The 13,607-nt window shown below is 38.6% G+C and overlaps 3 protein-coding genes across 3 annotated transcripts in view; all 3 read right to left on the bottom strand.

Moving 5' to 3' along the window:
* LOC118335561 (serum paraoxonase/arylesterase 2-like) overlaps positions 1-541 on the bottom strand; it is a 5,156-nt gene extending 4,615 nt beyond the window's left edge. The window contains exons 1-3 of the mRNA XM_035671901.1: positions 374-541; positions 166-236; positions 35-90 (exon numbers count right to left, since the gene is read on the bottom strand). Of these exons, the coding sequence (XP_035527794.1) occupies positions 35-90; positions 166-236; positions 374-450 (204 nt within the window). The 5' untranslated portion in view covers positions 451-541. The remainder of the gene's footprint in view (positions 1-34; positions 91-165; positions 237-373) is intronic.
* A 948-nt stretch (positions 542-1,489) lies between these two features.
* On the bottom strand, positions 1,490-7,258 carry LOC118335560 (casein kinase II subunit alpha-like). Its single transcript, XM_035671900.1, has 15 exons — positions 7,171-7,258; positions 6,351-6,442; positions 5,953-6,029; positions 5,653-5,781; positions 5,463-5,574; positions 5,217-5,318; positions 5,065-5,115; positions 4,918-4,977; positions 4,684-4,767; positions 4,477-4,587; positions 4,214-4,315; positions 3,158-3,258; positions 2,917-3,065; positions 2,670-2,759; positions 1,490-2,343 (listed from the first exon to the last, which is right to left on the bottom strand). The coding sequence occupies exons 4-15, from the start codon at positions 5,751-5,753 to the stop codon at positions 2,228-2,230; spliced, it is 1,179 nt and encodes a 392-aa protein (XP_035527793.1). The 5' UTR covers positions 5,754-5,781; positions 5,953-6,029; positions 6,351-6,442; positions 7,171-7,258; the 3' UTR covers positions 1,490-2,227.
* Positions 7,259-10,813: 3,555 nt separating this feature from the next.
* tyrobp (transmembrane immune signaling adaptor TYROBP) lies at positions 10,814-12,017 on the bottom strand. Its single transcript, XM_035671903.1, has 5 exons — positions 11,811-12,017; positions 11,693-11,713; positions 11,463-11,606; positions 11,299-11,366; positions 10,814-11,205 (listed from the first exon to the last, which is right to left on the bottom strand). The coding sequence occupies exons 1-5, from the start codon at positions 11,947-11,949 to the stop codon at positions 11,149-11,151; spliced, it is 429 nt and encodes a 142-aa protein (XP_035527796.1). The 5' UTR covers positions 11,950-12,017; the 3' UTR covers positions 10,814-11,148.
* Between the last annotated feature and the right edge of the window lie 1,590 nt (positions 12,018-13,607).

The following is a 13,607-nucleotide window of genomic DNA, read 5'->3' as shown; positions in this document are numbered from 1 at the left end:
CAGCGTTTGGCTCTTCTTCAACACAAATACTTACAGTGCTGATAAAGGCGAGCCCGTTTCGAAGGATCGTTATATCCTCTGAGCCATGATCTGAAATTAAGATAACAGTTAGTTTTAATGTTCGCGTTTTCTGCTGCACTGTTTTACGGTGTTTACGTTACTTACCCAGATTTTTGAGTGCGACACAGTTGGGGAGGTGATTCTGGACCAGCTCATTCGAAGCGAGGGTAATTTTCCTGCGATGTTTCGACACATTAAATTATCGCAGGGGGTCACAACACAACTTTTTTTTTTTCTTTTCTCCTGCAGAAAAACTACAAACACCGAAATACCCCTTTCCTTTCAACATGAACAGAGATGCTTTCTGACTTACCTGAAGTTGACGAACCTCTCTCCGAGCAGCGCAGATAAGGCAGCCACTATAATCGAAATAAACACCACCTTTCCCATTTCGGAATCACGAGAAGCAAAAAAATGTTACAAACTGCTTTAAAGTGCTCGAGCGCTGCAGCTGAGGCGTGCCACAGCAGGCGTGACTAATGCTGCGTTCAAAGCTATCGGAAATAGGTAAACAAATCCGTACCTAAGAATTCATTTTTGATCTTGCAGCTGGCGGTGTGGCCCCGCATAAGCATGTCTTGATTCGTGAGATAAAATGCAGAACATTTGTGCCATTGTTGCCATTAATCAGAGGCAATTGAACACGAGACATTGGTGATTTCCCACATATGAGAAGCACGTGAATGCTGCATGATTCCGAATGGTTGGAGCTAAATTGTGTCTAAAAACAGCTCCTATGCTACAGTTTGAATTCTCTGCATGAAGGTTGTGGATTCAGTCTGCTCTGGACAGTAAGATGAAAGTGCTACATCAGTTTTTTACTGTAGTACTGTAGAATGAATGAGGCCCGTTTGCATATGTAATGGAAGGAGTCACCTATATGTCTTTGTTAAACTTCCCTGAACAGCCAGTTTAGTTATACCTGGTTTGTAGCAGCCCTTTTTGTTTAGCAACAGAGAACATGCATGTGAGTCCTGCAGACTTCATCTAACATGGTCTGGGGGTGTACATTTAGTCCACCCCTCCCTCCCTTCCCATTTTGGCCAGCACTGACAGGTGAGTTCTGAATGTGATTCACTGCTCTTATTCACACATTCAGCTTTTATCATCTCCAGGCTCGCTAGAAATTACACACATGCACATTTGATGCCTCCATAACTCAAGACTTAGGACTCCATATAGAGAATTATTAAGGATGTATGCGTTGCACTCACTTTGTTCAAGCTAACTAAAATAAATACATGTGAAAGTATAAACAGAGATAAAAAAAAAAAAGCTGGGGAATGCACCGTTACAAAATAATTTGGTGCCAAAATTAATTCAGAATCATAGGGAAATTGACTACACTGCTGCGCTTTAAGTCACTCATATATTGCCAATGCAACCAGTCAGAAGACGGTATACTCAATAACATGTAGCGCCTGCAAAACCCTGTTTAAATTGTTTATTTTTGAAGTTGTTTTTGTAGGTGATGACTCCTCCCAACATAAAACAAAAGTTACAAAATTGTCTATGTAATCAAAATCATGTGTAAGAGACTTCATAAAAAACAAACATGAACACATACATACACATATAGAAGTGAAAGGTAACATAAGATTGGCAAACTATTGACCCTGTGATACTCAGCATTGGGTGCATGCAACCTGACAGTAACTGTAGAATATCTACAAAAGTCCAATTAAAGAATTATAGCATCTAACAACTTCAAAACACCAACAACTCCTGCACATTACATATCGTGTGCAACCAGCGAGCACTGTTCGGTGGGGCACACCAGATTCCTGACTCTGTTTTGTGAAGTCGTGTAAAGGTTCACAGTGTAATACAGCAGGATCCCCATCAAACAGTTTCAAGCAAGACTGTATATTTGGAACATACAAAATAAATTTTATTATCCATTCTCTTCATGTCTACATCTTATTAGAATTTCTAGACAATGGCATTGTCAAATAACACACCCAAATTAATTCTAATAATCCTGACAGGTGCAACAATACATTTCTGTCAAGTCCAGGTGTCAAAATATAACTGAATGTGAAAAGCAATTTTAAATCTTCTTCTTTGTTATTTTCAACATAAAAAGGGGAGCCATGGCCCTGGGCCGCAGTGAGAGCTAGGCAGGACATGGCCATGAGCACACATAAACACAGGTGAGGAAGTGGCTTCAGGGTTGAGCCCCAGTGGCTGCAGGGACTTGTGTGGCCAGAGTGTTGGGAGCAGAGATGACGGGTGATCCAGCAATGTTAGCCAGTGGCTGCGAGGAGGACATTGAGGTGATGCCTAGGAGAGACGGAGGGGGCTCATTAATCACATTTACACATCATCAAAATCTCAAAATAGTTAGAAACTTGATTCCGGTCAAAGAAAAGCTTGTAATCTGACTTTTTTTTTTGCTATCTGACCATTTGTTTGGCTGCAAATAAAGTGTAATCTTGAATTTGAACCCCCCCTCCGAAAATAGTCACACTATGGATATAGCTTTCTAAGCAGCCTTTCACAATCTGACTTTTGTTTTAGTTTCAAGTTAAAGATTAACTTTCTTAATGAGTCAGATTATGAGGGAAACATTTCAAACCGTAGATTATTTTTGGGGCTGGATTACTTACCGGCCATCATACTTGAGGAGCTGACTGGCGTGGAGCTGGCAGCCATCCCTCCAGGAGTGGCCCCCCTTCCCTGATCTTTAACGATGGGATCTGAAAACAAAAGTGCATATGAGCGCCTCATGAACCAAACACTTGTGTTGACACAATCAAGCCACTTCAAACAGTGTGCTCAAATTCTGCTTTGAAACTGTTTACTTAAGGAATAAGTAAGAGACGCAGACAGGCTAGTAAAATATAACAGACTTACAGAAGTAGGGATGATCCATGGCCTCTCTGGCCGTGAGGCGGGCTTGATGGTCATAGCGCAGCAGTTTGTCCAGGAAGTCTAGAGCCTCTGTGCTGACCAGGTGCTGGTTCTCACTGTGCACAAACCTCTCCCACCTCTTGCGGGAGTGTCTAGAGAACAAACCAGGGAACAAGTGTTACTGTGAGGTTTTTTGTTATCCAAAACTCTCGGTCGAAACGTTCAAACGGCTGCAATGTTTTACCTTCCGAGAATGTCATTGAATCGGGGATCCAATTCAATGTTGTACTTGTCAATGTAGTCGTACAGGTCCTCGGTGCCGAGTACTTTTGCGATTCGCACAAGCTGCAAGGTGCAAGAAACATAATTCAGTAATTAAACAAGTTCAGGTTGAGAGTTAATACATCACATGTATTGAGGGCAATACATTCCATTGCAGTATATAGTGTTATAGTCAATTAGGTAGTAGGTTTGTATTGAGTATATTAATTACGTCAATTAAGAGGTAATTGTGGTATCTAGGTAAAAACATCTTAACATTGAGCATGTCCCATTAAATATACGTGAAATTTGAGAAGATTTTTTAATATTATCAAACCTAACTGAGCCAGTGGACATCCCCTCGGTAACTGGTAGGTTTCATTCTCTACACTCGTCTGCAACATTCTCATTATTAAATAAAAACATTTAAACGCAGTTTGCCTGATTACTAGAGAAATAATTACAGTTCAATCTCTGGGCAGATTAATTGTACGAGTTAATCAACACTTGCTGTTGTCTGCCAATAGAACTGAAGGACCATTTCAACCGTAGTGTCAACTAGGCTCAAAGACACACAAGCCCAAATCAGTCATGGAATAAACTGGAAATGCTGTGTTCAGTGTTACAGTGTAGGCAGGCAAAGCACACAACACAAATGACGCCATCCATAGGGGTAAAATGTGTTTTGAGCCATGTCCACTGGTACAGTTCTACATTTGTCTTCTACCCCCTTTGTTTACAATCAGTACACCAAATGTTAAAAAGTTAATAATAAATGTCCACCCCTGCTTAATACCTGCTGAGATAACTCTAAAAAAGACAAAGAAAAATCCCAGGTGCTCCAGCAGAGCTGCAATGTGGCCAACTATTCAGTGTAAGAAGAATGAGGGTTGACTGTGTAAAACTAACAATGCTATGCATTATGCAATGTTGGGCAAAAACGCAACCCCAGACACTGCTCTATTTAGGCCACCGGTTTGTGAACACATACACAGAAGACTTTATTAAGAGGAAGTTAAGAAGACTTGCTTCTTCATACCTGATCATAGTTGTCGTGACCGTGAAAGAAAGGTTCCTTTCTGAAGATCATGCTGGCGAGCATGCAACCCAAACTCCACATGTCCAAGCTGTAGTCATACATCTACAAAAGGATATCGAGACATGAGAAGGGCTCAGATTGGCTTCAATTTTAAACAAAAATCAGTCCTCTCTTCTTTAATAATATAAATCTTAAGTTCCATTTTTGACCTACTTGTGTAAAACTGGCATGAGTAGAAATAAGGAAGAGTATAGGGCCCCTACCTGGTAGTCTACCAGCAGTTCAGGTCCTTTGAAGTACCTGGATGCCACTCTCACGTTGTATTCCTGGTTGGGGTGGTAGAATTCTGCCAAACCCCAATCGATTAGGCGTAGCTGGAAATGGAACAAATTTAGTTGAATGTGATTAGCGGCTGTCACAGCGGGGAAGACAAGAAATCAGGAAAATTATCAGCATGTGAAAAAAAATACCTTTCTGTGTTCATGATCAATCATTACGTTGTGTGGCTTGACATCTCTGTGCATAATCCCCATACTGTGGCAATAATCCAGAGCCTAACCGGTAAAAAAAAAGGGAACAAAAAAAAATAAAAAGATGTTAAGAATAGGTATAGAGCTTGATATGTTTCTGGCAAATAATAAACAACCAATGCAGACCATAAAATAGAGTGTAACAAATCGAGTGCACCAAAAGCAGGTTCTTACCTTTAAGATTTCGTACATGTAGAACCGTATGTCAAAGTCAGATAGGGTTTGATACAATTGCTGTAAAAATATAAAAATGTATGAGCCAAAAATGACTTAGTATGAACATATTTCCACATTACAAGTCCAAAAAGCACCAATCTTTACCTTGAAGTCTGTGTTGTTCACATGTTCAAAGACAAGAGCAGGGGTTCGGGACTAAAAAGAAAAGGAGAAAAAAAATGTACATGTGTTTATGAACGAAAACTTGTACATACATTAATTCCTTATTTGTTACAGTACGAAAAAGGGAAAATTACCACAGGATCCTTGACGATATCTAACAGTGAGATGATATTTGGGCCACCCCTCAGATTTTCCAGGATCTTTATTTCCCTCTTAATTTTCTTTTTCTTGACCGGCTGTGAACAGAGAGAGTCTTGTGAAGTAAATAAAATCTCAACCCGAAGAGACAAAATCACAACCATTTTTTTACTGAAAAAAAAAAAAAAAAACATTTTCAAAATGTATCAAACATCAGGGTATTCAATAGATTATCTCCATACCTTCAGTATTTTGACGACCACTTTTTCATTGTTTGTGATGTTTATGGCTTCAAACACTTCACTATATTTGCCTCTCCCTAGTTTTCTGACTAGCTGATAGTCATCTTGGTTCCTACAAAACAAAAAAAAAGCCACAGTGAAATAACCCACAAAGCTAAACAAGACAAACACAACTAATGCACCAACTTACCCCCATTCAACAACATGGGACTCATAGTCCCAATATTCCCGAGGTCTCTGTGTGTTTACATCAGGGTAAACTCGAGAACGGCTTGGAACAGGGCCAGACATATTCTACACAGGATCTTCTCTAAATCTCCTAAAATAAAACAAACAACGTAAAAAAAAGTGTTTCTTTAACTCACAGCATTTTTTTTTGTCAATTCAAAAGCATTTTGTGTATTAATGTACAATAGTGTGCATTTGAGGATATCATAAAACAAAAAATAGGAGATATTAGGGACATTTCTTTTATAAGATAACATAATACCTGGGAGGTTCCCTCCAGGATGATGGTGATTGATGAATCGGAACAGGAGCACTTGAGTTGCCTTTATGGTAAGAAAGCTACACGGGCATACGGATATTAAACAGTCAGCATACTACGATCCAATCATTCATATTGGTTCAATACCATACGTAGAACTGAGAAATGTTAAGTAAAGATTACGAAACATTTAAATTTAAAATCTTTTCCACCACACTGTTTCATAGGATGTTGATCTGAATAAGAGAATTTCATATGAAAATACAATTGCTCCCAACGTGCTACAGGTAACTAAAATAGCAGCATGTGTTTCTTATAATACAAACTAAAAAAAAATCAACTTAAACTTAATTATTGCTGCCTAGTGTGTCTAAATATGGTGGCATGTGAAACATAGAGACCTGGATGTTAAATGGGGGCATCCAACCAGTCTAATCAGGAGGTACAGGGTTCAATACAGTCATCACTGGGGGCTACACCAAGGCAGTATCTCCTGTTGGAAAAAAAAAGGCAGAAAGTAGGTTGATTAAAATCAATGCTGTCAATTAAGCAAACATGAGCAAACTATGTGAGCTAACGTATTCAGCTACATGGCTGCATTAAATAAATGGGCTTATGAGACGCATCCGATCGACGAATGGTCTCTCTGGGGAAAACCACCCGTTCAGTTACCGCTAGTTTGCCCGCTTAGTACTTTAATAAAAAGGTGAGTGTACGCACAAACCCTCTGTGGCCCAAGGCCTGCACAAGTGCAGTGCTGCTAGCAGCTAGCGTTAGCTATCAGGCAAAACCGGGCAGCTGGCTGGGCTGCTAGCTAGTTAGCATTAGCTCGTCAACAGCAGAGGGAAATGCCGGTTGGAAAGTCACAACTAGCTCTCGGCCACATTATGCTACTGTAACGGGAGGAGACAAACAGTCCGCGTGTAGATAACCAAAAACAATTCTAGTGGTTATTATTAAGGTATAGCTGAATAACAAGCTTCGAAAAAGATATTTCCTAAAGCTAGAAAGTGCTAGGCTAGCAGGCTAAGGGAGTGAATAGCCTGCTGGCTGGCGAGGCAACTGACTGACAACGCCTTGAAAAAACATCCTACAAACACTGTGATCGAGCAGTAGGATGGCACCGCGGTTGTGTTACTTGTTCCCAGCTCTTCCTCACATATGAAACACTCAGCGGTAGTTCCAAACCTACGACGATTTGTGGTTAAATAACACGATTACCTCTCAGCGTTGTTGGGACGTCAATATGGCGATGCTTGGGATCAAGAGCTTAGTGCGAATAGCCTTTCCCGCAGAGGGCGCTCTCCTTTTTCTTTTTCATGGGGGAGATTGTAACCCCCTCTGCCACCAACAGGTCGGAAACTTTTCTCTGCCTGAGTCTGTGTGTGTATTCAGTCACACAACTGGCATGTTTCGTTGGTTATTTAACTTCTTTTCCACAAGCAACATGCGCGTTTGACCACCACATGTCTTCAGCTCGTTGAGGGCAGATGTTGGCCAACATCATTTCACATTTTACATAATAGTAGGAGTACAGCAGGCACACATGTGAGATTGCAATTCAAATACTCACCTGGTTACTACACATTCAGGATATTTCTACCAAGAGGCATTTCTATACGCTAATGTTCACTAGGGCCTGGTTTTAAAAAAAGGTCTTTGTTAGGGCAAATATAGGGCTCACTGGTACAATGGACAATGGGTGAAATAGTGACAGGAAACAATACATGTTCTGTGGCATCATTTAAAAGGATAGAAAAAAGCCTGGGGCATTTTCCTGAAGTAACCAACCACCTGTAATCGATGCCTAATAGAGAGAAAGACTGATCCTTTATCTGCGTTTGGATGTTGAGAACATCTGCTTTCATCTTGAATAGATATAATGAATAGGCCCTTGTAAACCTATCCTGTAGCTTCATTGTTGCTCCTCTGCCTGCACAGTGTATTAAACACACAGAAATTGTCTTTGAATGCAACTCAATCTGGTCAAAATCTGTAATTAAGTTGGGCAAGAGCTATTTAAGGTGGATAATCAGGATAAAGCAGCAGTATATAAACTGCATACTAGCTGCACTCTTGCTGACAAACAGTGGAGACAGCCGGGGACCAAACTTAACGATGAAGATGTAAGTTTTCACATTTTGTCTAATAGATATTTGTCTTTTCAAACATCTGTCCTTGAAATGTATTTTATTTGCTAGCTGCAAATGACCATGGCAGAAAATTCATAACAATTGTGCGTCTTAACCTTGTTTTAACCATTTCTAATTTTAGTTTTATTTGTTTTAGCTTCACATGTTGTCTACTTCTTCCATTTGCTGTGGTGGTAACGGCCCCAATCAAAGGTAAACCAATCTGAAGGGAGAAAAAATAAACTAATGTTGTTTTGATTGTACTAAAATTTTAAAATACACACTTTAGATTAATTATATAGGATAGTAAAATGCTTTCTTCTTATCTAGCTCAAAGAGAAAACATCCTCCTAAATGGTGAGATTATTTGTGGTTTTTAAAAAAAAACAGTCCTACTACTGTTTTCTGAAATCAAATGAATAACCGTTTAAATCACTGTTGCGATAACCTCTTAATTTCTGTTGTTATAGATGCACTTGGCACAACAACTGAAAAGACCATACCTGCAACTACAATAGGTCTGCGATTCAAATTGTAGCTTTCAGAAATACTACTTTTAAATGGGAAGGTCACATATTGACAGCTCATCTCATCAGATCCTCAAAGTACTTTTTGTTCCCCAAGATCATAGAAGTGAGATTCAAAGACCCGGTCACAACAGGGACATAAAAAGAACAGAGTCTTTTATGGAATTTGTGTAACGTCAGCGTGTACCGTAGCAGGCACTTTTGACATTATCTGATCGTTACGGTAAACCAGTGATCATCATATTTTCTCATATCTGCAGCATATAGAAAACCTGTCAAAGATTGCCACTGAAAGAAAGTACTAACTGTAGCTTCATTGTGATTACAAATTGTCTTATGATTTTGTATTACAAATACCACACATCAAAATACAAAGCAGCTGTGGATTTATGGTTCTTGTCATCAGCAGGCTTTTAATTTTAAATAGCAGCCAACTCAATCACAGACATATCAGATGCAAACTCTACAGATAGTTTTGGCATTGATGGATTTACGTGTAAGAGGGCTTTATTTGTAGATGTTTTTTTTGCAGCACCTTGAACTCAATGTAATCTGTAATTGTCAATGCTGTTCAGTAACTCATTACTAGTAATAATATTACTGTAATAATATTACTTTACCCAGTAAAGTTGTGTAATTAATAAATACATACATTTCAGTAATAATACTGTTACTCCCCAATTACAATATTACTACAATTTTATTTTTGTTGGCATCTACTAATCAGTCAAATTTTTCTAATTGTGGATTAAACTAGTTTTGAAGATGGAAACAGTTATATTCAGCAGCTGGAAATATTCCCATTACTTTTATTTTAACAAAAATAAAAACAAGTCTGAATTTTGGTTGGACGGAGACAATTACCAATTTTGTCGGGAGTAGCAGAAAAGTAATATAACTAGTTGTGTAACTGATTACTGTAGACAGGGAGTAATTATTATTAAGTAAGTTAAGTGAAAATGTTTTAAAAACGAGTACTGAGTCATATATTTTTTAGGATATTTTTTGAGTAACTAGCCCAACACTGGTTATAGTGCAGAGAAAATATTGATGCAGATGTTGAAGCAATAACTTTTATTCTTTCCAGATGCATTCAAAGACCCTGACAGCCAAGACATCATGATTACTAAAGTTGTGGAGAAAGATCAGGCACCATCAAGGAGGAAAACAGGAGTAGAGAAAGTCAACATGGGTCTGATGGATGTGAGCAGCAGGCTGGTTCGGGACCAGGGGAGCAGAACGCTTCTAAACGGTACGGAAGGGACGACGGCAGATTCTCAGGTGGCTGAAAATCTGTCAGGAAAACAAGTTATCGGTTTAAACGGAGACCACGTTTCTGACAGCGGCAGTCTAGGCACCAATCTCCAAAGCAGGGCAACACCGGGAAGAGTTAATGGTATGCCAGCCCCTGGTCCAAACAGAAAACAGCTGGATTGGGATAGTTTGGAGGAAAACAATGGCAACCCTGCTCCTGTGGGCAACAGAGGATATACAGACCATGATGGTAAGACTCTACATAAAACAAAATTGTTCCAAAAAGTTTGCTCTGAGCAATCAAAGGCTGAATAATGGATCTTAATATTCCCACAGAAACCAGAGAATTTATAAGTGCTGAAATGTATCAAACAGGTATGGACTCTTTTCTCTTTTTTTTTTTTTACTAACAAAGATTGTAACAATTTGTTGATGACCAACGCATACAATACAACAACATACTGCTTTCCTGAAAGATTTTCTTGTAATCCTTTTTTTTTTTTGCACCTCCAGAGCACATGCCCAGTAGCTTGTCTGTTCCAGCCAAGAGCCGAGCCACCTGATGATAATACGGAGGTCCGTTTCTTCTACATTTGAATCAGACAAATGTTTTTGGTTATATCTCAACAACATTTACCACATCATGTACATTTAAATGAGTTACATTCCGTCCTCGTCTAATTAGAGGATGAAACAGTTTTCCTAGATCTTGCTTTGTTACTCATCCAGTATGACTGTAATGTTGAATAACAATTGTTTTTCCTCTCTTTTTTTTCAGATTCTATTCCTTCCTCATAATGATTCAGGGGCCGCCATCTGTTGAGTCATGTGAGGCAGGCAGGCTGTTTCCAAATACAGTTGCTTCAGGGACTTTTTCATCTAAATTTAGATTTATACATGTATTTTTTTGTTATGTGATCACGTGAACAACTTTGAGAAATAAAGAGGTTTTGACAACTTTGTGTTAGGCCTATTTGTGGAAACTGCGTATACACAGTAGGCTACAGTGTAATATTTGGTATGAATGTAAAGAATGCATCCTTTTCATTTCTTTTGCTTTAGAGTGTAGTTAAATATAAATATATAAAGTATTTTATAAAGCTTAAGATTTGCAAAAATAACAAGAACAAACTGCACAATACAGTACTTACTTAGAATATAATAATTTTCATGCAAAAACATATACATATATATCTATAGCATAATTGTAAAGACAAAATGTGAAGTGTGTGTAGCATTACAGTTATATCTTGAGAAAATATTGGTATTTTTCTTGTTACATTGTTTCATTTCCTAAAGTGCCGAAGCTCACTGTACACATCCGACTGGACTCCATGTAACTCCTACAAAAAAAGCAAAGCAGTTAGTTGCAGACTAAATATAACCTGAAATAACTTTCATATTTATTGTCTTTGAGGCTTAATATAATGCTATACCTGGTAGGGAGATTCCGTGACCTCTGTTGCCATTTTCTTTGATATTGATGGTTGCACATTTCTTTTACCTGTTAAAAAAAAATTAAAGTGTCAATGCCCACCTGCCATATTACCGCCCAGCATACTCACACATTAGCCACAATGCACATACAGTTAGTGCTCACCATCATGAGAGCCCCAGTCCCTCCGTCTCTTGTGGTAAGTTGCAAAGCAGAACACAGAAATAGTGATGAGGATGGTCAAGATAATGTCAGAGGCAATAATGCCTATTACTGATCCCATATTTATTACGTAACAGGAACCACATTCTGTGAAAGATAGAAGAAGTTATAACACAAAACCAAAACAGGCAACATCATATTCTAGCAAACCACAGTAGCAAAAGATTAGATACCTTGCTGGCCTTCTGCCGAGCCTGAAAGGCAAAGAGTTCATAAAACCTCATAAGAAAACAGTCACTGTATCGTTGCCATAATTATTCACTGTCAAAACACATATAGCACACCACTCACCAAACAACGAACCCACAATACAAAGAGCGTCAGACATCTTCTTAAAGGTTGGTTTCTGGTAGAGGAGGAACTGAGGAGGAGAGGTTGAGGGCCACCGGTCCTTCTGATCTCTTTGAAATGGCCGTGCTGTCGCACCCATAAACAAGTTGTTGGATGCCAGACGTGGGAGGGTTCAGCAAAAAAGAAGCGTCCGCAGGCGATACTGGTAGTGACACCACTACCAGGGCAGTGAGAGGGATATCAGCATGTGACTGTGTTAGGAGGAAGAGGAGGGAGTCCACTGAGAGAAGAGGAAGCTGGTGTGTTTGTGTCCTCTCTGTAATGTTGTGATTGTTAGTCTTATATAAACACATTTTTTTTCAGTCTGTCACATTTGATCATTGAGATTCAGCCCAGCCTTTTTTTTAACATAATGTTTATTCTTCAAATTAACTTGACCAAGTGATGTCAAGATAAGGAACTGTATAAGGTCAGTTTCATTACACCTGCAGTTTCTGCTGAAATGAAATACATGCGATCGTATCTCCAAATAGAGCACTTCCTCATGACCTGTGGTTTAGTGCAGGCGGTTGGTCTCAGCCACTGCTACCTATAGTCAGTGAGCCATTGTTAAACCACAGGTTTATCTTAAAAAATTGCTGTACAGTCAGCGAAATGAAAGCACGCCTTCATTGTTTTAGTCAAGGAGACCTTTCATGTTTCACAATGTAATACAGTATAAAATACAAATGACTGAAAAATATATTTCAAATTATCAATATGTAAAGTACAGCATACATGTGTACCGTTTGTGTACTGAGCATATCCATACACAGACACAACAACAACTACAACAATGGCGAATGTTTGAAACTAATCAGACAGAAAACACAAAATAAGTTAAAAAAAAAGAAGAGTGCACTAATTAAACAGAACCATTAAAAGTTCCATAAAATAAAAATATTTAGAAATTATTATTTAACAAGCCTGAGTTTCTCAAAGTTGCTCCAGAAAATACAAAAGTATCATGCACTTTAGTTATAAAACTCTACAGGAACAGCCATGAAGTCATCAGTTTTGGTTTACCAGGTTGTGGAAAAGCATTTAGTTGGCATTTATTTTCTTCTAGTAGGGTGCTTGTTTTAGTTTGTTAGTTCATCTGAAATTTTTGGTTAATAGGTTGTTTGACCTCTGACCTTGTGGAAAAAGGGCTGTGGAGCAGCTGGACTTAATATAGTAATATAAATATATGAATACATAAATATATAATATATAAAATATGATGGATTGTTGTTAAAACTTTGTTAATTAATTACTTAATTATTAGGTGATCTTTAATAGTCTAGCAACCAAAACATTTTTCATTTTGTAATTGAGAATGAGCCGGACTTGAACCTGGGACTTTGCAACAGACAACAGACTAGGTTGTTTTTAGTGTCAAGAAGTATAGAAAACCAAACGGGTGACGTGCAAGTGTAGGTGTTGGTGTCATCCACAAAACACTGTAAGAAAGTTATAAACATCAAAGCGTGATTGGTCCCAGAATTGAACCTTGAGACACTCCACAGATTATAGACTGATGATGGGAGAAAAAACTTTTTTTTTTTTCAAATAGGAATTAAGCTGTATCAACCAAGTGGGAAATTAATCATGCATAACTTCCCTGCAACACATTTTGGGAAAGTAAGAAGAGATGAGAAGAGTTTAGCTATAAACTTCAAATTCCATCCCTTGGTTGGCCCCTCGAAAAACAATCACTCTGGGTTATCTATTCAAGAAGGTTTCCACTGCACTGCACAGACTGCCTTTTGTTAGTGA

This window comes from Morone saxatilis, unplaced genomic scaffold, assembly GCF_004916995.1.
Source record: "Morone saxatilis isolate NCDOM2014 unplaced genomic scaffold, NCSU_SB_2.0 Contig24, whole genome shotgun sequence".
Lineage (NCBI taxonomy): Eukaryota > Metazoa > Chordata > Actinopteri > Moronidae > Morone > Morone saxatilis.
Note: the sequence above shows the minus strand (reverse complement) of the source record. Positions and strands in the feature narration are given on the sequence as shown.

Bases quoted from the DNA above. Each gene is read 5' to 3' on its own strand.
- LOC118335560 (XM_035671900.1), bottom strand. From the start codon at position 5,753: ATGTCTGGCCCTGTTCCAAGCCGTTCTCGAGTTTACCCTGATGTAAAC. The intron at 4,316-4,476 runs GTAGGGGCCCTA...ATCCTTTTGTAG, and splicing joins AACTGCTGGTAGACTACCAG to ATGTATGACTACAGCTTGGA. The intron at 2,760-2,916 runs GTAAGTCTGTTA...TTTTGTTTTCAG, and splicing joins CATGGATCATCCCTACTTCT to ATCCCATCGTTAAAGATCAG.
- tyrobp (XM_035671903.1), bottom strand. From the start codon at position 11,949: ATGGGTGCGACAGCACGGCCATTTCAAAGAGATCAGAAGGACCGGTGG. The intron at 11,607-11,692 runs GTATCTAATCTT...TATCTTTCACAG, and splicing joins CTCGGCAGAAGGCCAGCAAG to AATGTGGTTCCTGTTACGTA. The intron at 11,206-11,298 runs GTATAGCATTAT...CTTTTTTTGTAG, and splicing joins TCACGGAATCTCCCTACCAG to GAGTTACATGGAGTCCAGTC.